Genomic DNA, 26,502 nt, shown 5'->3' with positions numbered 1-26,502 from the left:
CTCTGAGACTGGCGGGAAAAAGTGTCATTATGAGGAGTCATATGACCTCGAAGTAGCCAATCAGAGTGAGCACTGTTAGAGAAACAATCCCCTCATTACAACAGAACATTTTTTAACACTAGGCTCTGAATAAAAAATCTGGGTTTTCATTTTTGTATTGTTGATTTGTTTAGATTTTTTAATAAAACCCATTGCTCTCACTGTCGTCGACAGTGTTGCAAGTAAAACATCATAATCTTCATTCCTCTTTTACCCCTTGCGTGTGCACAAAAATCTTCGAACGTATATGTTGACGTGCAATAAACAAGGTAATTAAATGCGGGTAGCTAAGTTTTAGTACGTTGATAAGATTTTGTATCTTTTTTAGACCCTTTCTCAGTGTGGAATTCTAACGTTAGCTTCAGACTGAACAATGTTGCCAAGAGAAGAATAAGACTTGATGATGGCGACAAAAGTAAGAAGATTGCCGCTTGTAGTTACTGGGGTGCAGGGAGGGATTTGCTTTACTCATTGTGTCGCTGACTGGGTTAGAAACAGATACACGGTAAGTGCTGCCTCGTGCCCAGGCGTCTCTCTAACGATGAAAATTTGCGCGCGAAGGAAGGTGGGAAGGAGAAAATGGGCGAGACGTCGCTTCGCCTCTTATTTTTCTCGTTCCCATGGTCCCTTGCGCTACGTCTCTTTTTACTCGCGTGTCACTCGCGTTTCGCCCTAGCCTCTGTGCGAAAACGAAGCGCCTGAAGAGAAGACAGCTGTAAGTACTTGTCGCGAGAGACTAAAGCATTCTTGGCGATGGGTCCCTTTCACTGCCGACTGGCTGGCTGGTTGCCTGACCAGCTTTTTGACGTCTTGAGTTCTGATTGGCTGTCTGACTGACTGACTGACTGACTGACTGATTTACCGGTCGACTTAAAAACTGACGAACTTATTGACTGACTGACTGACTGACCGATTAACTGTTTGGGAGTGACTGTAGAACAGACTGACTGCTCGACCGCCTCAGACTGACGGACTGATGGACCGACTGACTATTAACTTTCCTGTTCTGCTTTCGCAGAGGTATACATCATTGTATCTTACAACAAGGATGGAAGTTATTCACTAGAGGTGAGTAAAGGTTGATTTATTCCCCCTGTCGCGTTATTTTTACGTGCGTACGCACGTAACCCATACGCGCTTGAATAAAATAGAGGCAATGTATGAAGTGCGCGTAAACGTAAAATTTAAGAGAAGTTTTAAGAATTAAGTTTACGCTCGACTGTTTACACATTGCCTCTATTACATTTACTCGCGTAAAATTTACGGACGGGCCACAATTAACGCTGTGATGTGTCTTTTATTTCCAAACTGAATCTTATTGCGCAGATTGAGGGTGAGCGCTTAGACGTGAAGGGAAAACTTGAATCAGACGACTCCAGAACTTGCCTCATAGCGAACATAAATGGGCACGTCCTTAAATCCTGGCTTGTTGATCAAGAAGGAACCATTCATTTATTCACCAAGGTACTCTCCGTTTATATAGAGTCCTTATAGTTGTACCATACGCTGAAAATGGTCCCTTTACTTTGGTTAAGCACTGGCGTAATATTAAAAAACGCCAGAATTTGTTATATTGCAGAGAGTGCCATATTTATCTAGTCAGAAGCAAAAGATTGACAAAGCCCGACTTTGCTTTTCCACTTCCCTTTCGCTTGTCACAGGTTTCAATTTCTGTCGTGCAACACATTTGCTCGTGCTTGTGGAAGTTGTTTTTTAAACCAAACTTGCTGTTGCCGTAAACTGTACTTCTATGGGAAAGTTCATTTAATATGACAAGGGGGGGGGGGGGGATGAAGATATTGAGGGGCGACACGGAAAATTTTTAGACACCCGAAGGGGGGGCTCTGAAAGAATTGTTGCGCTAGGAGGGGGGGCTCCGAAAATTTGTATACTTCAAAACCAACACATGACATCATCATACAGATCGGATGGTTTTCAACTCAACAATTTAATGACCTGTGCAACTCAGCTATATCACGTGGTTTACAGATATAACAAATGTTCATCCCAAAAATGCTTTAGAAAATTGTATCACAACTGTATCTCAAGTTTGTCATAGTATAAACCATTGAAGACAATAACGGTAAATATATTTAATACAGTCTAGCGATCTTTTTTCAGGGAAGCAAAGGAATTGAAGGAGGAGGAGGGGGGGCTCTGAAATTTTTTCGACTACCAAGGAGGGGGCTCCTAAAAAATTGAACCGCTAGCGAGGGGGGCTGCTAAAATTTCAAGCTTCGAGTTTCAATATCTTCATCCCCCCCCCCCCCCTTTTGTCATATTAAATGAACTTTCCCTATGCAAGAGTATTTTTACTTCAGCTCCTAGAATACTAAATTAGGACATCCTCTTTGACATCCAAGTGCCTGAAAAATGCAACAGTTTCATTGGTTAAACATCCCAGAGGGAATTTTCAGAATCTCTTACGTTTACGGTTAGCGTGCATCATCGGTTTCCCGCCATTTTTACCCTCGTTTGACCCAGTCTCCGCGGGTCTGCTGCGGGTCTTATGCGCATGACAACTTACAGCTAAAACGCCCTATATTCGTACATGAAACAGAAATCAAGATTAAGCTCCCTCCATCTGGTTACCCAGTGCTCCTGCGCGGCTTGGCTCTATCTAACCTCCGATTAAAACCTGCGACAAACGTGAGGTTTATAACACTGACATTATTATTCTTCGCACAGGATGGTTGTCATAAAGTACATCGCCCGATTCCCAAGTTCCTTCGGGGTGGCCCCTCAGCCGCTTCCCAAGGATCAGCAGTGGCACCAATGACGGGCACAATCGTCAAGGTAGGGTTACTGTGGCTTGCATTGGGTGAGTAGGCCTCTTGCACCAGTAAAAACATCGTAATATTTCCGATTTTTATTATACAATCAGTAGCCGAAGTTAGGGTTTAAGACGCCAGAGCTCTCCTGAACGTAGATGGCTCGACTGTGGTCAATATTATTGCCAAATGGTGCTGAAAAGTTGGATTGAACGTGGGTAGCCTGCATAACAGGCGTTATTTTTTCGCGTTTTTCAGGCTGGCGAAAGCAAGCGCCAGACACGCGCGACGGAGGAAGGCGCGTGTTTGGCGCTCCACGCTCGCTTCGCGCTTACCTTCGCTCGCCTGAAAAATGCGTGAAAATAACGCCTGTTATGCAGGCTAGAACATGGGTGTAATTTTTAGCTACACTAAGCTACTGTAAAGAATTTGTCTCGTTGCTTAATAACCTTTTCAACAAACTGCAGTCAAATATATTTTTCTGTGGAAGTTCTTAAAAGTAGTCAGGTGAAAAATTTTCTGATAACCTTTATTTTTTTGCTCAGGTGCTTGTAGAGCCTGGACAGAAAGTTGAAGAAGGTGAAACACTTATTATCATGGAAGCAATGAAAATGGAGGTAGGTTGCTGAGGTTTAAAGTTGTGATTTTTATTCAGTGTTTACTTTCACGTCAGTGATATTAGCCTGTTAGTCCACTTATTTTTTAGACTTCACTGTTCACAGTAATCCGTGGTTGTTACTTTTTTCTTAAAACACGTGTTAGATAAACTCTCACTTGTAAAGCCAGGTCTAGTTTGGGCATACAAAACGTTACGACTTTTAAATGGCTTACGGAAAATCTTGAATACCGAGGCGTTTCCCCAGGACTTCGCGGTCGTCCCTGTCGGTTAGATAGTGCCGCACTAACGGTTCGTACTTTTCCAAACACACCTTAACCCTTTAAGCCCTAAGAGTGATCAGCATCAAATTTCTCCTTGTAATATCAATGCTTTGTATAACACAGTGGTCATGAGAATTACGGACATGATCACACAAGATGAATGTGATTGATATTTCATCAACTTCTCGCCACTACTTCTGTAGGAAATGAATTAGGGCAACAAATGAGAATTCAATTTTTTGATCTTAGGGTTTAAAGGGTTAACTTCAGCCGTGTGTGTACTTACAAAATTCGGAAAACGCGCGGATGGGTCTACGTCCCATGGTTTACAAGTTTAAATCCCATCAAATACCGAGAGTTGAAAGTTTGCACGAGAATTATGATTCAGATCATTATACGTTTCTGGAAAACTGCCCACCTACCCCTCCCCTAAGCCAACATTAACACTTACTTCTCACTTAGGGCAAAATGTTTGCTTAGGGGAGGGGTAGGTAGGCGGTTTCCCAGAAACGTATAATGGTCTCAATTATGTTAAACTTGTTTGGCTTAAGGGAGGGGTAGGTGGGCAGTTTCCCAGATACCCAAACTGATCCCAAGTTGTTACCTTTAGCATGTCATCCGAGCACCTAAGGACGGGATGATAGGACAAGTTCTGTATTCCGAAGGACAGGCGGTAAACAGACATGCGCAGCTCCTTCAGTTCCAGGAGGCAGGGCAAGATCAGGGATCTGGAGACGAGGACGAGCAGGAGCCTGAGGCGGAGTGAATACAGTGACTGGGAGTAGACTGGGAACAGGAAGGATTTGCAAGACTGGCATGATGGCCATATTTATCGTTAATCACGTGACAGGAGGGATTATATTCAGAAAATCTAAACCAAAAAAGCCGACTACCCATTGCGTACTTTATCACTTCAACGTTCTTGCGTTTCTTTTTCCGTAAAGAATTTGCTGTGCAATTATACATGTGTTACAGCCAAGGACAGTTTAAAAATTCAATGTCAAAGCTCAAGTTATGCTAATATAATCGAAATTATTTGTTGGAGATATCAGCTCCCTGCCGGTTTGACCGCGGTAACCAAGAACCAAGAAACCAAGAACGAATTCAAATTACAGTCGTTTGAACCAATCAACATCGCTCAAACGAAGGTGGTTGGAATTCATTGTTTGCTTCTTTTGATCTGATTGGCTACTGTTGTTGAAGTTGCCTTGGTTACTACACTGTATATATTATCTCTCTTTCAATGTTAGTGTGTGCAGGTCTTCTTGCAATTGAGAGAAGTCGTTACGTCACGTTGCCATGGTAGCAAAATTTCTGGATTCAACAAACCGTGGTCCTGCAAATTTTGGAAGGAAAAAAAATACTTGACATGTATGACTTTCCTGCATGATTGCACTCAGGAACAAAAGAGTAGCCCTAACTTTTCTTCCATTGTTCGACAATTCAAACTGCCGTCTCTGCCAAGAAAGGTTGTTGTGATCCGCAGAAATTTTGCTTCCATGGCAACGTGACGTTACCTTTCTCTTTCAATGTTTCTTGGTACGACTGTAATACCCAGGAGAAATTGGAAACAATGGTTATGCAAAATTTGGGGGGTAAACAAGGAAAATTATGGTGTAGGTGAATGGGTCAAAATGTAGTGAACTTGATCTGCAGGCTATTTGTAGTTCGATTACACTTATTTAACAGTTATTCAGGAATCAGTTCTTCAGTGACTAAGAAAAACATGTTTCCTGAAAAAGTGACAATAATGCTAATAATTTTATTAGTCATTAAAACGTAAGTTGAGCTTGCTTCAAGTTTTAAAAATATTATCTTTAAATCAAATTTTGTCACCGATTCAACCGCCAAAATTACAATAAAATGAAACAGCCTTACAATTATTAATATATCCTTGGCAAAACCAGCAATGAACAATGCTTCAATATTGGTGAGCTGCTGCCAGGAAAGGCCAAACAAACATACGAAAAGCACGTGAATTCACTGTACGTGTGTGCTGCACGTGCAACTATGAAGGTTGCACGTGAGATTGCAGGGTGTTTGTGAAGAAAAACAACGGCAAACCGAGGCGCGAAATGTCGCATGCAAGAGCCAAAAGGCCATTTATGGAACACGTTTCACGGATCCTAGCTAAAGGGGTATTAGAAAGAGATGACTTTACGCAAGAACAAGGCGGTAAATAGCGGTTAAACGTCTCTTCAAATTGATATGAACCAACATCTGGCCTCACTCATAAATTAGCTTTCACCAATAAGTAGATAATTTTTTTAATCCTTCTGTACAATTTTTTGCCTCAGCAGTAGTGAATTCCGCAAAATGGTACCTCGCGGCAGAGTTCTAAGCTGTCTGCTCCTCGTCTTTGGATTCTACAGTCTTGTTTTTAACCGTATTCGCTTCAGGAGGCTTTTCATCGGCCGCAGGTTCACTCGGTTTCTCATCTTTACTCTTCGAATCTCCTCCATTTACTCTACCTTTCTCTTCTTTCCTTTCTTCCTTCCCATCCACTTCTCTTGACACCTCTTCCGCGCTTTTTTCGTTGTCTTTCGTCGTCGCCTCGGATTGGGCCTGGGATCGCTCTCTCCAGTTCGCTGACAGGCTCCCGCTGCTCGGCCGTAACTGGTTGTTACTGTTTCCTCGGGGCCTGTTACCGGGTTGAGTTTGTTGCTTTTGCTGTTGATTTTTACTCCCAGAACGCTGCCTCTGTTCCTGTTTACTGTGCTGTTTATTACCGTTACCATGACTTACTCTTGAGTCGTTGTGCTCGCTGTTTTTGCGGTTTTCTTGGTTCTTCTTCTCGTCCTTCCCTTCGCTGTCTGTTCTACGATTTCCAAGCCACGGGGAAGTTTTCTTTGTCCTAGAGTCTCTTGGCGGGGAAGAGGCTGGTAAAAAAAAGCAAACAAACCATAAAAGTCGATCTTTAACCAACGGCCGTAATACTAAAACCAAGTCTTACAACTGTAGCCAATCACAACAGATCCACAACACAACAAACCAATCAAAACTCGATGCCAAAACTTGCGGCCGGCAAAGGCGCGGGAAAACGTCGGCGACCGAGTCATGATTTATTTTGGAGTTACTTCTGATTGGCCGAAAAATTTCCACGAGATTTCTTAACCAGTCATATAGCAAAGCAATGGGAAACAAACCAATCTACGCTTCATCCGGCTATACCAAAAAACGTACGTATTGGCGACTTTTCACATTCTCCAATTTTTTTCCCCACAATTTTGCATAAGCAGTTTCACTTTCTCTTGGGACAAAACGTATGCTTATGGTCAAAAACTGGAGAACAAGAAAGTCGTAGATTTCGGACCTGCACGATGGATATTTACTGGCTTCTACGCCTCCTGTTTTATTTCTAACACTCTTACATGTTATGACTTCTTCTTTGTCGTTTTGGGCATTCCCACTCGTGACACGCTTACTCTTGCCTTGCTCGCTCTCCTCAGATTCCTCCCGGATCCCTTTTAGTTCTGAAGTCGGCGTAGATGCTCGTCTATTCCCAGTGTTCTGTTGAGGCAATAGACAAAGAAAAGGTCAAAGAGACCACTTGTTGTGTCATATTTGGGAGCTTAAGCAATAAAGACCACAACGGCTACGAAAACGCCCCGTTCAATTCGTCAAATGGTGACAATTTCTTTTCTGGAGTTGAATTCTAAAAGAGTGTATCGAAATTCAGGAAAAGAAAAAGAAAGTCGCTGTTTTGTGTCCTCATCCACAAAACGTGAAATTAGGTATTTTCACGTCGTAGTCGTTCAATGACGGCAAAGAAATGTACAAAAAGCGTGATGCATGTGCAGAGTTTTTGTTTTGCAAAATTTAATCCTGGCTATAACGGAAATAACGTCTCAATTTCAATTCTTTTGTTAAAAGAGGACAGAAAATGACTTAAAAACCAGTTTCATGCACATCGCAAACACGATCTTTTTAATAACTCTTCATGTTTGTAGAGCAAATGTCTCTGAAACGCTTACCAAACTAGTCCTTGTAGACTGCTGTGAATTCGCTTTGTTCTCGGGAACTTCCGATTCACTGCTCGATCGTATTCGTATGCTCGGTTTCGTCTTCGGTCCATCCTTGGTGCTGACAAACATCCCCTCACTCAAGTCGCCCGCGTAACTCTCCGTGGTCAGCGACCTGTCTCGCACACTCAACATATTGTCTTTGTCCTGTCCAATGAATGAAAGGCTAGGCCCAGGGCGCATCTCCGCTGGAGTGGGTAAGTAAGAGGGTCCCTGGGGCGGGTTGATTCCCATGCTACGAAGCTGCTGGTCCAGACTTTCCTTGTCCTTTTTCATTACCTCGACATCCTGCGTGGAAAAAAAAATTAACCTAATAAATCTTGCAAAAAATGGACATGGGATTTTCGCTCTCTTGAGAGTGAACAGTAAAGATGGTATTTACCCTAAGATGTGCTAGATGGTAATCTAACATCATTCGGGCATTGGCGATACACTCCTTTGTTCCAACAAATAGGAAAGACACTTCTTTCTAAAAACAAGAACAAAAAAGATAAGACTCGCGCCCGTTCTAGTATATAAACGTTTATTAGCAAAATCATCTTCAAAACCAGCAAATCACACAGCAGTTCTCACACGTTGTGAATGGCTGGTGAACTTCGGTGTAGTATTCTTTCGCGTTTCATCCGCATATTTGAGATTCTTTCTGCAATTTCCCATACTTTTACAAGCCTTGGCTTATATTACCCAAGTATACAGGGAAAGAAACATCAACTTGTGTAAGTTTTATTTCAATTCTTCCATTGTCTGAAAGGTAATTCACTTTTCGCTGAGCAAGAAAACGAACGAAAATGAAAACGTAGGCTGACCTTTGAAGATTTCTCGTCAGCGGTCGATCTTTCTTCGGGAGGTTCAATCTTGACACGGGTGACGCCTGAACGATCTACTATGTCTTGGATTATACGACCACTCTTTCCGATAACTTTTCCTAGTGGAAGAAACAATGCCATTTCCTGTTATTCCTAGGCATGTTACAGTTCCTAAAGTGTGACCATTCAAATGAAAGCTACTGAGCAGTACTTTCCTTTGGTACTGTTTATTATGCTGTAGAAGATAGTTCTAACGTTTGACTCTGTGGATGAAATCCTCAAGTGTGACCATTCAAATGAAAACTCTTTGAGAGTAATTTTTTCATAGTCAAGAGTAACTTTTCGTTGAATAACAATATAAAATTTGAGATCGTCTAATCCAGTTTTGAAATTTTGTCCTGCACACGTTAACTTTGCATCCCACTTCTCTGACTGTTTGCTTTTAGTTAGACTCACCTACAAGCGGTCTAGACACGTAAACAGTTTCCTCCGCAAATTCTAACAGTCTTCTCGCTTCTTTTACACTTTCTTCACCCTGAAAGACGGAATAAATTAATTCAACAACCCTTAATTCACCATTTTCACATGTAGTATTGTATTTATTGCATGGATGAACCCATAATTATTGATCAGGCAGATGAACGTTTGTCTGGAAGTACTGCCCTTGGGTAAAACAGCCAACGTTGATAATACTCACATCTCCACAAATGTGAAAAGTGCAGTTCTCTTCATCCACTTCAATGGAGATGATTCCAGGCAGTCGCCTAGCCTGTTGAATGTTAGCTCCCTGCGCACCAATGGCAAGGCCCATAAGATGATCTGGTAACGTGAGCATGTCGACCACACCCATCTGTTTTTTGGCAGTCTGTAATGAGTGGGACAAAAGTAAATTTTAACAGGTTATGCTTAAGTTGTCGCCCTTAAGACTTTCCATGCAGGTTGAGCCATTTTAACATTGATGAGGAATTTTCTAACTGAACAGCCAAGTCCGCTGTGTGTGCATTACAGTACAAGTGCAGAGAAATGGAGTTGATGCTACAGGATGCGATATACCATTTTGGAACCTCTCACTTGTTTAGAGGTTGTTGCAATCTCTTCAGTCGTTGGTTTTGTTGTTTATCTTGTGAATTCACTGTCAACAACTAAAGTCCTATTTGGAATTACATTCACCCGGAGGATCAAACTCAACCTACTTTAGGACATTTCCAAGTTACAGAAACTCACATTTTCAAAACAAGGCTATATTCTTGTGAAAATGAGTTTTAGTTGCACAACAACGGGGGGGGGGGGGGGGGGGGGGTCTTAATAGAGGATTTACGGTAGTAAACACAGTAACTAAAAAAATCATCATACATTGATAGAAGCTAGATTGACTAACTGTTATGTAGACTAAACTCTATTTTTACAGAACTGAGTCTCAGAAACGGGAATGGGCTGAGTGAAGGTCTCTACCATGTTAAAAGGCACCGCCTCAAAGGTACACCGACTGGAAAGGCTTTTATACCTGTAGTTGTCTTGCTGTCTCATCAATCCAGGACTGCAAGAGCATCTTTGTTCTGAGACTTCTAAAATGGATTTCGCTTAACATGGCTGCACATTTCACAGGACGTTCAGAGCGAGACTGCAAAAGATTACACAGTACCCTTTTCAATCTTATAGTAATCAATAGACCTTTGGGCTTCGATTACTCATCAATTACTCATTGATCATCACCAACAATCAATGACTAATCAACTGATCACTCATCGATTACTCATTGATTACCAATTGATGTCATTGATCATTGATTAGTTATGTCTGGTATTCATCCATTCATTGTAAAATGCAGGTACGTGTAACTTTATTCAAATTACACAGCTGATCAGATATCATAAATACTAAGGCCACAAGAATGCTGAATTGCTCACCAATGCAACAAGGACAGCTAGTTCATCATGATAATACACACAAGATGCTCCCGTCTGTTTCTTGAACTCTCTGTGCACTGCTTCATCTTTACAGCTAAACACAAAAGGGAATAACTTTGAGGTCATAAATCCTTCAACCCCAGAATCAACTACAAGGGTACATAATTCAGTTTACAAAGACCTATGTCACTGTTTGTTATAATATTTCTAAATTTCAACAGTTATTTTACTTTCATAACACCATTAATGATATAAGTGACAGATCTTACAGTTGTCTTAAGTCTTGTGGAACATCAATCATCACTTTCTGGTACATATCCTTGGCGATTGGTCCACTGTTAGAAGACAAAAAAAAATTCCCATAAACAGAAGAATCCTGAACAGGAATATTTAAACCAACTAAACAGAACTGAATTCTGACAGCTGCCATTAAACTCTGGTATTTTCACATGGTTCTTAGGAGAGTGAATCTCAGCTGAACAATTGGAGAGGTGACCAGGCATTTTTAAGGATATTTAAGCAGAGATAATTTATCATATTTAAAAGGCTCTTTTATTAAAAGCCTCTGTGAAAAGTGTGTGGTGTCCTGCAAGGTTCTCTTGCACTCCAGCAGTCTGGGCCTCACTACGGATTTCTTTCCCAGACTGGGCATTGATATAGGCGATAAAACACTGTCATCTGCTTACTTGCAGCTACAGGGACGAATTCTCTCTCTGGGTACAATCTCATTAAATGTGGCATCCCATCCAGTATACTGTATCACATAAAACTAAAACAAGAGAAAATGCGCAAACATGAGAACAGCAGTTACATGTACCACAAAAGGCACGAGTTTACCGAGGGGGTAAAAATATTTTATTTGGAACAAAACTATTTAAACCACTTTGCCACGAAGAAAACTCAATATCAAAATTGACACAAAAAAAGATAATCAGATAATCAAATAAATCTGATAGGAATGAAACAAGAAGAATTGCTCTTTTCACATAAGGTTTTTTTTGTTTTTTGTTTTTGGGGGGGGGGGGTGGGGGAGGGAATGCTTTGCATGTGTAGATAGAAAAATGTAGCCTACCCAGAAAAGAAAACTACCACCCAAAGAAAAAGAAGTGGCCATTATGTTTAAAAACAATAATTTTTACTGCAAAATCTTGAGTCAAACATTGCTATGTAATTGCATTCAGCCCAATGAACCAGACAGCTGTTTCAGCACACAGTAAGCTCAAAACAAAACTCTTGGTCACCTCAGTATCTTCAGCTGGTCTTTTTCAACACTTACTTCAAGAAACAACACCTTTACGAAAAATTCATTACATAAGCAGGTGGCTGTCCTTTGTAAGAGCTGGTGTGACTGATACAAAACACTGTTGAAAGAGGTTTATGTTTGATCCCAAATGTGCATTACTGGCCATTGTTTAATAAAAAAATAATTGGCTTCATTTCTTAGACAGGCACACAAAACCAGAGAACATAGCACAAATCTATTTCCTTCACTAATTATGTACAATCTGAACTCTGCAGGAAGGTGTAACCTAAAACAAAGTTCCATAGGCTGTTGGTCATACAAGCATTTATTTTGTTTATCGTTAGTAATAGGTGGACTTAAATAAGTGACTTTCTACGGGTAGCACAAGTGGCAGTGATTTTGTTACAAACAGTTATGGTGAGTCCTGGGACTAATCTTGTGAAAAATCAATGAGTCCCAGTCCAGAACCAATGATTCCCAGTTTAAAAAAAAAACAGAGTCCGAAGTTGAAAATGCTTGGGCTTTTATGTAACCAAAGATGTTTATCTCACAAGAAGACTCCAAAACTAGTCCAACGTAGTCCATTGTTGCTATCATGTCTATAATATTACTGAACTCATGAAACAGGAGAGGCGTCTGGAGAAAGAAGATGGCAAAACGTGTGTGAAAGCATGAAAATAATTCTGTTTGAAAGAACTTTCCACCAAACTTTACCTTCCTTTAAACAGACCTTTTTGTAAATGACCAGAACACAGAAATATTTAGCAAGGATCAGAGCACAACATGCAACTAAAAGCCTTATATCACATTTATCACACACGAGCATTTTGCCAACCTCTTCTCTCCGCCAACCCTCCTGTTGCATAAACTCACTAATATTTCTGCTGGAGATTTGGCTGCCACATAATATATTAGCGAGGAGTGTGTTAAAGCAAAATGTCTGCAAGGCAAGAGCAGACTGTACATACATGTATAATAAATGAAAAAAATAAGTACCTCTCCTTTTTTATGAACAATTCTTGCCTGCCACCAACCACAAGGCTCACCATCAACATCTCTTGTGAAAACCTAGAACAATAGAATCAAAAGATTGATTAAAATAATAGTGAATTCATTTCACGGAACTTTTTGGGAAAGGATATTCATCTTCATCTTCAGCCATCAGGAAAAAGCTCCCATCATGTACATATGTCATATCAATTATTTCAAAGACCAATACATATTACAGATAAATATTTCCACTCATTTAATCACACAAGAGGAGCTTTGTGGGAAAAATTACAAAAGCATCACAATATGTAAAGCTGATAATAAGCTTAAAAGGGGTTACTTGATCCAAGTAATGCATGATTCCAGAAAATAACTGTACCACCCCTGAAGGAAGAAAACTTTTCTAACAGCTCCCCACTACTCCACCCCTGAAGGAAGAAACCTTTTCTAAGAGCTCCCCACTACTCCACCCCTCAGTAAATTCCAAATTAAGCTTCATAAATTTCTTTCAATTATTTTGGCTGCGAGACTCGCTCCTCCCCAGGCATTGCATAGACGTCTATTCCTTCAAAGAAAATATCTACTTTTTCCAAGACAGAAGTTCAATTTAAAGTATGACTTTCAAAATAGCTGTGGACCACTGGAAGTAATTAAGTGGAAAGGAGAAAATAACAGGGCAGAACAGTAACTCGACTTGGTTCCCAACCATCCACCATCCCTCTCCACTCCAGCACCCCTTCCATCCCATATCTTCCATCTTTTCCTTCCCTTTACAATTGAATGTTTATAATCTCCCTTTCTCCTCAAACTGCAACAAGCAGTAAACACAACCCTTGCAGGTACACGTCTATACCCTTAAATCTTCTCTTTGGAAATACAACAAGCCTAATCCACTTTATCAGAGGGTGATCGAAAACCTGGCGGCGAGAAGCCATGACTGAAATTCAACACCATATTTTCTCGCTCTATGTGATAATCACTAATCATTATCAACAACATTATTACAAGAAATCTGGATTACTTGAAATTTCTGTTGTTACCGTTTGCACTTAAATAAGCTAACAAATAATACGAAAATGCAACTGGGTTACTCTCAAATGCTAAAGGGGCACGTGGGTAAGTCATTGTAAACACACTATAAATTATAGCAAGGTGAAATACAAGTTGTTGCACAATCCACGGGTTTAAACAAGAGAATTCCGAATAAAATAGGAAAAATATTTCTACTTTAGTGCCAGATCGAAATTTTTTACTCTTCAAACCGTACCTTAAAATATGCATCATGAATAAAAACAATCGAGAATGGGATTTTCTACGTCAATGCATTTGAATTTGACCTTTTGCTTTTCGATCACATGGGACGGAGAGACGTAAACAGGTCTATTATCCACTTAGCGTACCTCTACTTCATCGTCCACGTACAAATCGCATTTTTGGTTGCTCTTGGAAGGTAAACGCACTTCTTCGTAAGAAACTCTCTTCCAGTTATACGGACTGTATGAGAACAAAATATCAAAGATCTGTTAGCGAAGATCTTGTCAAAAAAAAAGGACACGACTGAATCTCGCGCGCGGACACCTAGTAGCTGTCCGTAGCTCATACGTACTCGTGCTCCAGGGAAACAGTGACTTGATCTTGGTGTATATTCCTCACGTAGCCCTGGAAAGTAAATTTTTGATAAGTTCTCAAATAATTCTTTTACTCTTTTATAAGTGTTCCACGGTTACCTTGTAATAGACGCCATTCTTGCCGCACACCTCGACCGCCAAATCCTCCATGTTTTCTTGCTCAACCTGCTTAGGGTCGAAGAGGACAGTGGGATATCAACAAAAATTGCGCAATCGACGCGCGAAAAATCAATCACAGAAAACACTTCATCAGCATTGAAAAAAAAAACAGTAAAAAATATCAAACCTCCCTAAAGAAGCAATTACCATAAAGTTCACGAACAATAGTTGTTTGAAATAATCGGATCTCATATTTTCATGTTCTCGACACAGCCGCTCCGTGCCATCTATTTTTAGTAACACTTTCATCCCCTTGCTTTCTAAAACGGAAACGTAAACTATTTTCTAAAAAAATCTTAACTCAAGGTCCATTGGTTCTCAAAATCACTTCGGTTAGCCAGACCACCCTTAATCAGGTACTACAGATGTTAAAATGTTTGAGTTTTTTATCAGATTCACGAAGCTGCCTCTGAAAGAAAATTGCAAAACACAATTCGAAAATTGCGAAATATATTGCGAAACTGACATTCTGTAAATTTTTGTATTAGGCATAATTATGCAATATTAGCAATTTTTGACCAAAAAGTCGGTCTATCGCTTGCATTAAATCTTAACTGTGTCCGATGAAAGATAAACCTAGTTGGAACAGAAGTTGGTGTCTGTTTATTTTTGTATATGCATTCGTTTTAAATTGTTTTAAAATAGCTTTAAAAATCCTCAATTAGTCCAGCGTAGAGCGTGTGCGATCATAGCTTTCTCTCCTTTCCAGGGTTCCTGTCATATATTCAGTGCCAAAAATTTCTGTAAAATCCAGTAAAAACTTGACTTTTTGTACAACAAATATTAAATCGTTATTCAATGGCCAAAAGAGTATACCAGACGGTATATCAGTTACCAGACGGATTAGAACTAAAACAGTCTTCGTTTCGGTCTGGATGCAATTAAACCAAGCACACTCTGACAAAATACTGCTGAAAGAGGGGACCGAAAGAACAAAAAATCTCGCTAAAATGCAATAAATCCCCAAAGTTACGGAATGAACAGCACACAAAAAAAGTCAAGGGCGACATATTATTACCCGTTCCAATCAATGATGTAAGGGGTAAAATCTTTGACTTCTATTACGTAATTATAGATACCTTAAAGGAGTTTATTGTTATTACAGAACTTGGGTAACCTGTGGACAAAGTAACTTCCTTTTTTAATTTTCTACGAGCTGATTAGCTCTGACGTCATATATTTTACACACTGTTGACAGCTCAGACACTTGGCGGGAAACAGCTTAAATTAGGTGTCATGTGACCTTGAAGTAACCTATGAAGCCGCTCCAGACTGGACGGGAATCATTTGAAAGAAACTTCGAGCGCGCCTGGGACTATGTACCCCTTTTCCCGTCCCGGTTTTGGCGGAACGCGTGCCTCTCAGACTGAACGTTTCCATGTCACATCTCTGTAAATAGTAAACAAAAGGAGATGACCAGTTCGCCATTTTTAAGCAATGCCTCGTTAAAGTGATGTTCGAAGAGACGATTCGTAACGGCGATTTTAAGCGCATTAATTACAGCTTTTACAGCTTTGTTGCTGCATTGTTTCGAATGGTTGCCACATTGTCCCAACCACTTGCCGTTGCACTAAAGAGACTAGAATCGTCTTTGCCAATCGTCTCGATCGTGTAACATTTACGTGAGAAATCCGAACAATTTTTTTAAATTTTTCGTATCAACGATCGACCTCAAACGTTCACCCGCAAACACCTGCTTGCCTTTTAAGCCCTGTCACAAATTATGTGTACTACAACCAGTTCCTTTTAGCATTTAATTCTTTACTCCCTTGAGAGTATATATATTCACATGTTCATATTTCAAAATTCTGTACTCTGGTCTACACTAAAAGAATTCATCGACATCAATTCGTGTAAAATTTCCGTGACCTACACTCAATCTCTCAATCTACACACTCGATCAGCTCCACGACTCGGAACGACTACATAGTTCCTAGACGTCCGACTCCTGTACAAAGTTCAGTTCTCAGATCACGTGAATTTTCCCGCCGCAATGACGCAATAATTTTCTAACAAGCCCTACAATATAAACACTCGAGGGGTTGGGAGAATTCTCGATAGCTATGCAAACCCTCGACTTTTTTTGACTTTTTTGTCTCGGATTTGCATAACTGTCTCATTTTCCCGACCCACCTAGTGTTTATATCAGGCCATGCAAACACGGACAACGTTTTCTATAGTAATTGCTCCTTTGTTGACCTTTTATTTTCCTTTATCCTAGTCAATTTTAACATAATATTGAAGGCCGTAGAAATTTCACTTCGATTCACTAGGACACAGAAAAAGCCGACTCATTATCTGCGGCGGAAGACGCTAATTTAGTTGAGTATAAATTGAGAATTAGCGGGCCATTAAATACAAGATAAATGTTTTGACAAGAATTTTAAGCAAAGGCGACATTAATGGCAATTAATGAGCGTCCCTTATACCCTGAAAACTTAAAGTTCCGCTTATCTTTTAACTACTTATATATAGGGATTAAAACTCATGTATTTTCTAAAAGGAGTATAATGCATCCGGCTATACTTCGTATATTGTTGTTTTTTCTAAGTGGCCAGGTGTAAAAAAAGGAGAAAGAAAAGTGGTAGGAGGAAGTATTCAAGTGACAATTTTCGGTTAGACACTAAACTCTAAGTGCTTCCATAAGCCCATGTTTGCTTAGAACAGTCTTTTACGCTTTGTGTCAGAACCGTTATCAAAAAAGTCTCATTAAAAGAGAAATAGCTGATCTTTTATTTCCTAAAGGTTAACCAGCCCATAAGCGCTCAGTGAAAGGAAGCAAACTGGCTATATTGATTTCTTTCCTTAACGACAAGCACACCAAACAAAAAAATCTAATTTTTCTTGGGTTGGTTCAGGTGTTCATGAAAAATTCAGGGTCTAATTGTTGGTGATAAAGCTTTTGTTAAAGAAATATAAATAAAAGAAATACAGCGGTGTAGCTTAAATGGCAATGAGCTTTTACTTGACAAAAATGGAGCAAATTTATAATTGAAACTTTATACCGCGGTTTCAAGACTCTATAAAGTAAAAACCGCAGAACTCGTAGATGATAGTGGTTATTTTGCATTCTTAATTTCCGTATTAGATAAAAACGCAGACCATTACTTAACGCTTTTGATGAGGAGTTTTAATGACATGGAAATCTAAGCAAAATTGTGTGTTTTTGAGACAAAACAAACCATTTTACAGGTAGGATAAGAGACAGCAACAGGCGCGAATTCATACCGGTTTCAACCTTTTTTTTTACGGAAATCGGTTAGATTTTTCATAATAACTATATTTTTAATAATAAAAACACTTTCTAAGTTGAATTTTGGCCAATATGCTGTCTGAATGACTCGGAAACCCAGGAAAGGGGACTCTAAGGAGTTAAAATCCAAAACATTTCCTTGGGGAACCTGCCCCCGAAACACCCTAGAAACTTACGCCTCCGGCGCTCATTTTGGAAGTCGGTCAATATTTATCCCAGACGCCGCGCCTGAACAAGCTTAGCTGATCGCCTACGATGAGGAAAATTGATGAACAATTTTCTTTCACAGCTACATCATTTCTCTTTATAACGCCTTCAATAATGTTTCTCTAATTATTATTATTATTATTATTTTTTATTATTATTATTTTTTTTAACATTAACAAAATTAACTCGGGGGAGGGTTTGTGTTTCTCCTCTCACATAATAGCCCTTCAGAACGTGACATTCGAGGCTAAGGGGTCCTACTTCTTTCGTAAACTGTTTCATGCTAAGACTGGCTGATGAACAGCTATGTATTCGCAGAACATTTTTAAAAAACAAAAGACTGTAAGCAATTCAAACGGTCAAGGTGTCTCTTTACTTTTGAGTATGAAGATGAGAATGATTCCAAAATGAAATCAGGCTCTATGGTTCTACCATTCAAATGAAAGCTACTGAGCAGTACTTTCCTGTGGTACCGTTTATTATGCTGTACAAGGTGGTTCTAACTTTTGAGTCTGTGGATGAAATCTTAAAGTGTTACCATTCAAATGAAAGCTACTGAGCAGTACTTTCCTTTGGTACTGTTTATTATGCTGTACAAGGTGGTTCTAACTTATGAGTCTGTAGATGAAATCCTAAAGTGTGACCACTTAAATGAAAGCTACTGAGCAGTTCTTTCCTGTGGTACTGTTTGTTATACTGTACAAGATAGTTGTTTTAAATCAATCTGTAGATATCTAAGTCAGTCCTAAGTAGCGACTGCCATGACTTGAAAAGAAAGAAAACTATTGATTTTTACCGTTTGTTGGATTTTTAATTTTGTATAAATTGCTTTTTGGGTCTTTCAGTTCTAGGTGTCGATATTTTGGAGTGAAATATTTTGTAAAAAGCAAGTGTTGAAAGTAGAACTAATTGGCTGGCATTGATGAGGATGTTCATAGATATGAGATCCTCAACCGACTTTATTAATCGACCATAGATTAATTAACAGTCAGCAGCAAACGATATACACCTGGCAGTCAAACTGTCCCTATTTGAAACCACTTGCGAATAATTGTTAACTTTTTCTTTTGTTAATAGCTTGATATCTACAGACGCCTCGTTAAGAAAAAGTTCACAACCAATGAAATCAAATATGCCCCGATTGTCGGGGCGATAATTTCGGCGTGAAAAGTTGGCGATTCGTTGGTTGAAGGTCAATATGTTTTTTTGCAAATACGCGCCTCCTTTTTCTACTTGCCTAAGTTGGTGTCACCTCTCTTTCCATAGCAAAAAACTCAGATATTAAATTTTGAAAAAAAGTGTTTTGAGTATTATTTATCTGATCCTTTTCTTCACTCTTTCTCGTGGCAATAAGACACACCACAATCCAATATCTTTATTGTTTTAGATTTCTTATCTTTGTCGTAGGCGTAACAGCTGAAGTTATAACTGCCTTGTTTTAAACATTGTCAATACATTAAAACACAAAACTAACAAACTCAAAATGATTTTCAGTTCCGGTTTTAAACAATGAAACGTTCCGACAATATTAATAGCGTGGCACTCCTCGCTAATTTATTATCTTTTTCCAAAAGAGGAGCATGCATATTTAAAAGACGTTGAACTAGCCGTTAAGAAGTCATTCAGGAGGAGACTTAAACTGCATAGAGATGTTCAACTTACTGAAGTTCACACTTTGCAGCGCGATATTTTTCTTGTCTGTTTCTTGCACACCAAGAAAAGCCACCATCAAGGTAAGACATATATTTGAGTTTTTCCTTGAACATAACCTCGTGGTCTCTGTAAAATAACGATAATTAATATTTTACAAAACTACACGTTGTGTGTTTGAGCTCAACTTTATCGCGATGGGAGCATGATCCCAATTTTCAAATATTTTTTCTCGCTGGTGAATTTTCTGACGAGATAACAAGGAAAGTCGCCTTTTTATGATAACTTAAGAAAGGTTCAAAGGAGGTTCAAGTTTTTCTAACTTGATTAATATTCTGTTTGTTGACGTTTTATGAGCTGCACGCGATAATCTGACATTAGAATGAGCCGTAATTCAGAATTCTTTCTGTAGTTCTTTGCAGCCATGGTAATGAACCCTCCCATTAATAAAACGGCGTGATCCGGGGTCTATAGGCTTCCTTTCCAGAATATAAAATAACATGATAAGTCATATTTTAGAACTGGGAGAAAGTTTAAAGTTTTAAAGTTCGGTTTATTATAATCTCCTATTCGATGCTAAAATTTCAGTAGTCATTTTTTGCGGGAGTGTTTTAAAATGCGTTGTGACAGAGGACACTCTTTCTTTTTCTCGAATAAACTTTGTTGTCAAGAAATGTTATGTTCATACACCTGTTGCTGTGGGAGTAGCGTGGTGTTGGTTTTCTTGAATAAGCGCCACGATCAACTACGAAGCACCAACGTACTCTCAACTGCAACAAAGACTTCCCTGCAAAATCGATCCGTAGTCAATCCCGTCGAGTTTCCTTCGGTCAGTTGAATATATACTTCCTGTTTTCTCGGTAAGAGTTAAGCGTCGTTATGACAACTAAGAAATAACTTTCTGACCGGCGAGTCACTCAGTTTGAGCTACTTCCGGGTTTTTAAGGTTTGACTTCGGCTTTTTGATAAAAATCACCCGTTTGCATGGAATCTTTAGTAACTCAACAACAAACTGCGAGCCTTGTGGACACTGCGCAGTGCAACAACTTTTCCGAGTTCCCATCGTAAACTTCCATTAGGACTTCTATTAAACTGTCTTTTAATTCAAATTAATTTTGTTTGATATTGTTGTTTCTCTTTTTCTGAGGGAAGGAGTTGAAAAAAACAATTGTTATTTATTGTCATCACCATCATAACCACTATTTTTTGTTCTTATTATTATTATTTTTTTTTTTTTTTAACAATTTATTATCACATGAAGTACGAAGAGTCACCGAGACAGATGTTCCTTCGACTCAAGCCTGCAGATTACAAACGTTTCCTTGACGCCAAGAGTGGTAAGGACAGCTTAGCCTGTCAATTTGATGACATTTGTAGAACACCTTTCAGTGTTAATGTAAATAACTGTTTTCGCGCGACCTGATTCAGACGTTGGCCTCCCCATCTTAGTTAATGCGCGAACAATCTACTCTGTAGCGAAGAGAGCCTTGATAAGAAATCTACGCTTCTACCTGATTAACGTGACCTATTCTACGAATTAGACTCTACTATGAAGAAACTGGGAATTGTGTCTCACTCAAGCAACTCACTTTGAACAAGAGGGCAGTGGGGAGGAGAGAGTGGAATTTACCGCATTGGGCACTGAACGCGGCGTGTAGATTAATAAACAAACGCTATTGTCATTTGCTCTCAGCCCATAGAGCTATCTCCCCCCCCCCCCCAAACCCCTCACGCGCCCCCAAGATAAAACCGTTGTAAATCATTTTTGCCACGGCGATATGTTTAATAACGTCAACTAACGCGTATTTTCTTTCAGAAAATGACCAGCTTTCCGAAATAAAGTGTGGGTTGTACTCAGAAGTCGTTCAAGTTGAACCCAATGTCACTGACCTAAGAAACTACCCTCAGTTTCTGCAAGTTAATCGTTGTAGGGGCTCATGTGACCGTGCTCTTATCTTAAAAGCATGTGAACCAACACAAATACGCAACATACGTGTCACAGTACGCTCTCAAAGTGGCAAAAGTTATCCCGTAGAGGTGCAAGATCACGAGAAGTGCATGTGTAATTGCCAAGTCGAGTGCAATGACAAAATTCATGACTATAATGACAATCTATGTAAATGCGAGTGTCGTAAGAAATGTCCAGATGGGAAAATGCAAGATCCATCTACTTGTGAATGTAATGGGCAAACAAGAAAAGAATTATCTCGGCTGACCGAGTATTAGCCATTTAAATGAACACTTTATAGATGATTTAGTGTGTAAAACTTAAGGCTTTAGCGAAAAGCGTTGAATTTCTCTTTCAATAATAATTTCAATAATAATATAATTTATGCAGTGGAAGCTCTCGTAAGTGGACACCCTCGGGACGCCAGGGACGCGCGAGGGATGCGAGAAAGGTGCCCGTAATTGGAGCTGGCCCGTTAAGGAAATATAAAAATTAAATACAAAATTTATATGGGGGTTGAGTAAAACCCCTGGGGGGCCCATATAAAAGTGACGGGGAGAGATTTCTGGTTGGTCAGTGTCGGGGCATTTCTTGTGAATTTCTTTATGCACAGTACTAAGCAATACCAGAATGGGTAAATGTATTGACTTTCCATCCCAAACACCCTAAGTGAGACCACAATTTACACCCCAAAGCGAGACGACGAGCATCCCCTACAGCCCCGCCCCCCCCCCCCCCCCCCCTCGGGGAGTAAAACTTGGTTTTGTGAATGCGGCTAAAGTAAAGCTGTCCGTAAGAAGAGCTTCCACTTTATTATCGTCAGATCAGCCATACACTGATTGACAAGCATATACAAAAGGCACCCATTAAATATAACAAACACATGAAAGATATTCACCTGATATCCAAACACCGAGTCACAGGAATCACAGGAAGAAACAGGAGGAAATTTTTCATCTGATATCCAAACGCTGGGAAGTAATACATTAATCGTAAGAAGGAATTTTTGAGATGACTGGATACTGGATATAAGAAGAAACACTCCTTGCGAGCGTGTTGATATAGCTTTTCAAAAAGTCGCTACGCAAAAATCTATTTTGGTCGCAATCCACCGTAGCCTCCCAGGCGGGCGTTTTTAGGAAAGCTCGTAACGAAAATACGAGCTCCACTAAAAACGCCTGCGTGGGAGGCTAAATCCACCGCGGTGGTTTCCTACTTCTCTCATCTTTCTTGTGATTTTTATACAGCGATGTCATTTGAAATATGAGGAAAATATGAAGTCAGATGATGTGAGCTGTTACTAGGACTTAAGGTTAATAAAAACAAGCGCTTATTTGAGTTTCAGTCTTACAGTTTTTGTTTTTAAAATAAAGAACTTGGCAATGAACAACGTTGAAAAAATTGAAGAGTATCAGTTATTCAAGACAGTTTGTAGTACTAATTCCTACAAGCTATCAACAGGAAGTCTTTTTTCTGTCCTTTTCCGGGGGGTACTCTCTTATAAAAGCCATATAGGTATGTACCCCCTCAAAGCGTAGGGTTTTTGCGCCGTTTTGGTCTGAAAACGGGCATAGATTTTGCCCATTTTGGTCTGGAATCGGGTATGGTTTTCGAGGGAACGACGGGAGTGTATGAACGTATTTATCGTTTCAGTTCCAAATATGCGATGATTCGAAATGTATTATAAGCCAAATCTTTTTTGTTGCTGTTCTAATCTAAGTAATGATGAAATAATTCCTTAGAGGCCAGGTCTGGAAATGGGTGTGAAAATTGGAGAACCGGGCGGCACCATCCACCAAGAATTCCCAGGAGTGCCCCACCCCATTCCAACCCCCCGCCCCCCGCAAGTCCTTTTTCACTCACGTGGCCAGCAGCTCTGCAAACTTATTGGAACAATAGAAACAGGTTCAACGGCGGTCTTCAACTCCAACAGGTTTGCTTACGGACACGAACACGACCGCCGTTTAATTGTTTTCGGACACCAATTTGGCGGATGTGACGTCATGTGAAACGCTCTACATGGCAGAGCCTCTCTTTGGTTGAAAAGGAGGCTCTGCGCGAGTCACGTGAAGTCTTTGAACTCGCCGAAGCGCAAATTACTGGACTAGTCAATCTTGTTTTCTATCTTCAAACTGGTTTTACGAGTGCGCGCATCCCTTTTTTTGATAAACCAATGGTCATAACTGAGCCCGCTGTACAACTGTATCTAAGCAACACAATATGCAGCGTCGATTCATGCAGAGTCTTCCTTAAGTACCACAAAATCGAGTAAGCAAAACAAAAGTTCTGCTAGACGGGTGGAAAAGAATGTAAATTCCTATTCGATGCTAAAATCTCACAAGTCATTTTTTGCGGGAGTGTTTTAAAATGCGTTGTGACAAGGGACACTCTTTGTTTTTCTTGAAACTTAGTTGTCAAGAAATGTTATGCTCATACATCTGTTGCTGTGGGTGTAGCGTGGTGTTAGTTTTCTTGAATAAGCGCCACGATCAACTACGAAGCACCAACGTGCTCTTAATTGCAACAAAGAATTCCCTGTAAACTCGATCCGTAGTCAATCCCGTCGAGGTTCCTTCGGTCCGTTGAATATACTTCCTGTTTTCTCGGTAAGAGATAAACGTCGTTATGGCAATTAAAAAATAACTTTCTGACCGGCGAGTCACTCAATGTAAGCCTACTTCCGGGTTTTAAGGTTTGACTTCGGGTTTTTGATAAAAATCACCCGTTTGCATGGAATCTTTAGTAACTCAACAACAAACTGCGAGCCTTATGGACACTGAGCAGTGTAACAACTTTTCCGAGTTCCCATCGTAAACTCCCATTATGACTTCTATTAAATTGTCTTTTAATTCAAATTAATTTTGTTTGATATTGTTGTTTCTCTTTTTCCGAGGGAAGGAGTTGAAAAAAAACAAGTGATATTTATCGTCAACACCATCATAACCCCTATTTTTTGTTCTTATTATCACATGAAGTACGAAGAGTCACCGAGACAGATGTTCCTTCGACTGAAGCCTGGTTACAAACGTTTCCTTGATTCCAAGAGAGGTAAGGACAGCTTAGCCTGTCAATTTGACAGGGCGATCGTTGGCGATCGTTGGAGAAAGCGTTCATGTGTAAATCACATGTCATGATCATAATTCATTCCGAATGGTGTCTCTTGTTTTTCATATGTTTCTCTATGGGACGGGCCAGCCATTTATTTTTTGGGCGGAGGAGGGGGTGGGGGGGGGGGGGGGGGTTAGCAAAAGAAAAACAAAATCATACACAAGAAAAGAAGGAGAAAAAATTGGTACACAAGGAAGCATGGGAAAACGGTTATGCAAGTCTCACCTATTTCTGGCATTTGTATATTAACAGGAATGTTAGAAAGGAAGTTCTCACATTTTTAATCCTATTCGAATGAAAAGTGTTGAATAGACATAATTTCGACCTCCCCGGTATAAACCAATATTGTTCACATTGCCGAATCTCCGTAAATCTGCAATGAAAAGATTTCCAGGATAAAAAAAGCCCTGGATCAACTCAATTTGTTTTGGCAATGAGTATAAGCAATGCCTGTTCTTCAAAGTGTTCAGTAGCGTAAACTAACTTCTATTTTGATAAATCACAAAAATTGCCAGCTATTTCGGACGTTATTAGCCCTGTCTTTTATACACTTTTTCCCTAGACCAGTGTTCGTATGGCAAAAGTCCTGTCTTCTTACCACTTTGTATCCGTAGTTTTTGTTGTAGTGGTGCTTGTCATATGTAGTTTAGTTTCGCCGTCTTACCAGCCATTTTTGTTTCGTACATTAGTTTTTAGTTTTTATACTCCCCTTTTTTTCTTGGCAACCTTCATTTCGAAACGTCGTGGAAAATTGTTTCCGTTTATTTTTACTATCATTTAGCCATTTTTCGATTGCAAATTTTAAGCAGTGCTGGGTAATTTCCCCCTATTTCTCCCGCTTTCCACCCTTTTAGAACTCCCATCACCCGTCCTTTCCTCTCCCATCTCCCAAACTCCTCCCAGTGCTCCCACCCCCTATTCTCCCGAGCTCTCGTCCCCGGTCCACGTCCACTAAATTGTTCGTTCAATTTCGCTTCGCTTGTACCGTAAATCCCTTGTTATTCCGTTCTTGCTTAGAAATTTTATTTGAAAGTCCTCTTAACGTTCCTCTACCTTCGCCCTTGTTCAGGCAAAAATGCGCTTGACCGGAATATCTTTGTCGCCCCTAACCGGTTAGTTATTTCCACCTCTGCTTCTATAAAGATTTGAATCGAAAACAGAGAAAGCCTTAAGTAACAGTGGCTCGCCTAATTATAACTTGTGGGAAGTTAAGAGCACATTTTGAATGATTCTGGAACCAGTTTTAAATTAATAATCCATTGAGTTTTAACTCCATATATTAAAATGACAACAACTGTTTCTAGAGGTACCAAGGTCGATTACTCTGATTTAACTAAACTTATGAAACGTGGGCTGTGATAAAAGGCTATGAATATACGTGTACATATGTCGCGAAAAAAAAAAATTTGCAGATAAGAGCGGCTGAAAAAAAAAATGGAAAAAATTGCTTAACCCCTACTCTCCCTCCGCCTCTCCAAATAAAATGCTTCTTTCCTAATAAAGTAGCCTATTAAAAAGATCGGCCTATATTTTTTGTATTGATTGCCTTTTTTTTTTCAATTCGTAACAACGAAATCAAGAGACATACCAGGGGAACCCATTGCGAATATAGTTAAAAACCACTTAAACACAGCAATGTTAAAGGTATTTTAGTATTTAAACGGTAGATATAGGCATATTTTTATGCCCTAAAAATTTTCCATCTGTTCGGATTTCCTAGCTGAAAGTGTACTGATCCGAAAATTATAGGGATCAAAACTTACTTTTTCGAAAATTTCAGCCAGAAAAAAGGCTTCGGAAAATTCTAGGTGACCTTTTTAGGGTAAAAATCCGTTAAAAATGGGCAGTTATACCATTTTTTAGATGTTCGAAAATCCTAGGAAAGGCAGGCA

General features: G+C 39.7%; 3 protein-coding genes across 3 annotated transcripts in view; 2 read left to right on the top strand and 1 right to left on the bottom strand.

Moving 5' to 3' along the window:
• The window catches only part of LOC140949946 (methylcrotonoyl-CoA carboxylase subunit alpha, mitochondrial-like), a 16,500-nt gene extending 11,177 nt beyond the window's left edge, over nt 1-5,323 (top strand). The window contains exons 15-20 of the mRNA XM_073399097.1: nt 368-454; nt 1,058-1,107; nt 1,366-1,503; nt 2,728-2,835; nt 3,356-3,427; nt 4,300-5,323. Coding sequence (XP_073255198.1) covers nt 368-454; nt 1,058-1,107; nt 1,366-1,503; nt 2,728-2,835; nt 3,356-3,427; nt 4,300-4,455 — 611 coding nt within the window. The 3' untranslated portion in view covers nt 4,456-5,323. The remainder of the gene's footprint in view (nt 1-367; nt 455-1,057; nt 1,108-1,365; nt 1,504-2,727; nt 2,836-3,355; nt 3,428-4,299) is intronic.
• Nucleotides 5,324-5,940: 617 nt separating this feature from the next.
• LOC140949948 (fragile X messenger ribonucleoprotein 1 homolog A-like) lies at nt 5,941-14,509 on the bottom strand. Its single transcript, XM_073399100.1, has 15 exons — nt 14,385-14,509; nt 14,264-14,316; nt 14,058-14,151; nt 12,664-12,735; nt 11,111-11,193; nt 10,694-10,759; nt 10,425-10,518; nt 10,022-10,138; nt 9,215-9,382; nt 8,974-9,052; nt 8,518-8,636; nt 8,094-8,180; nt 7,664-7,999; nt 7,061-7,199; nt 5,941-6,568 (listed from the first exon to the last, which is right to left on the bottom strand). Exons 1-15 carry the CDS (start codon nt 14,433-14,435, stop codon nt 6,027-6,029), a joined length of 2,100 nt encoding a protein of 699 aa, XP_073255201.1. The 5' UTR covers nt 14,436-14,509; the 3' UTR covers nt 5,941-6,026.
• Nucleotides 14,510-19,425: 4,916 nt separating this feature from the next.
• Nucleotides 19,426-22,225, top strand: LOC140949975 (uncharacterized). Its single transcript, XM_073399129.1, has 3 exons — nt 19,426-19,637; nt 20,816-20,891; nt 21,371-22,225. Exons 1-3 carry the CDS (start codon nt 19,554-19,556, stop codon nt 21,778-21,780), a joined length of 570 nt encoding a protein of 189 aa, XP_073255230.1. The 5' UTR covers nt 19,426-19,553; the 3' UTR covers nt 21,781-22,225.
• The last annotated feature ends 4,277 nt before the right edge of the window (nt 22,226-26,502 follow it).

Source organism: Porites lutea, chromosome 10, assembly GCF_958299795.1.
Source record: "Porites lutea chromosome 10, jaPorLute2.1, whole genome shotgun sequence".
Lineage (NCBI taxonomy): Eukaryota > Metazoa > Cnidaria > Anthozoa > Scleractinia > Poritidae > Porites > Porites lutea.
This window is presented reverse-complemented; position numbering and strand designations above follow the sequence as displayed.

Bases quoted from the DNA above. Each gene is read 5' to 3' on its own strand.
- LOC140949948 (XM_073399100.1), bottom strand. From the start codon at position 14,435: ATGGAGGATTTGGCGGTCGAGGTGTGCGGCAAGAATGGCGTCTATTAC. The intron at 14,317-14,384 runs GTAACCGTGGAA...TTTACTTTCCAG, and splicing joins AGAATGGCGTCTATTACAAG to GGCTACGTGAGGAATATACA. The intron at 9,383-10,021 runs GTATAAAAGCCT...CACTCATTACAG, and splicing joins AGACAGCAAGACAACTACAG to ACTGCCAAAAAACAGATGGG.
- LOC140949975 (XM_073399129.1), top strand. From the start codon at position 19,554: ATGTTCAACTTACTGAAGTTCACACTTTGCAGCGCGATATTTTTCTTG. The intron at 19,638-20,815 runs GTAAGACATATA...TATCACATGAAG, and splicing joins CAAGAAAAGCCACCATCAAG to TACGAAGAGTCACCGAGACA. The intron at 20,892-21,370 runs GTAAGGACAGCT...ATTTTCTTTCAG, and splicing joins TTTCCTTGACGCCAAGAGTG to AAAATGACCAGCTTTCCGAA.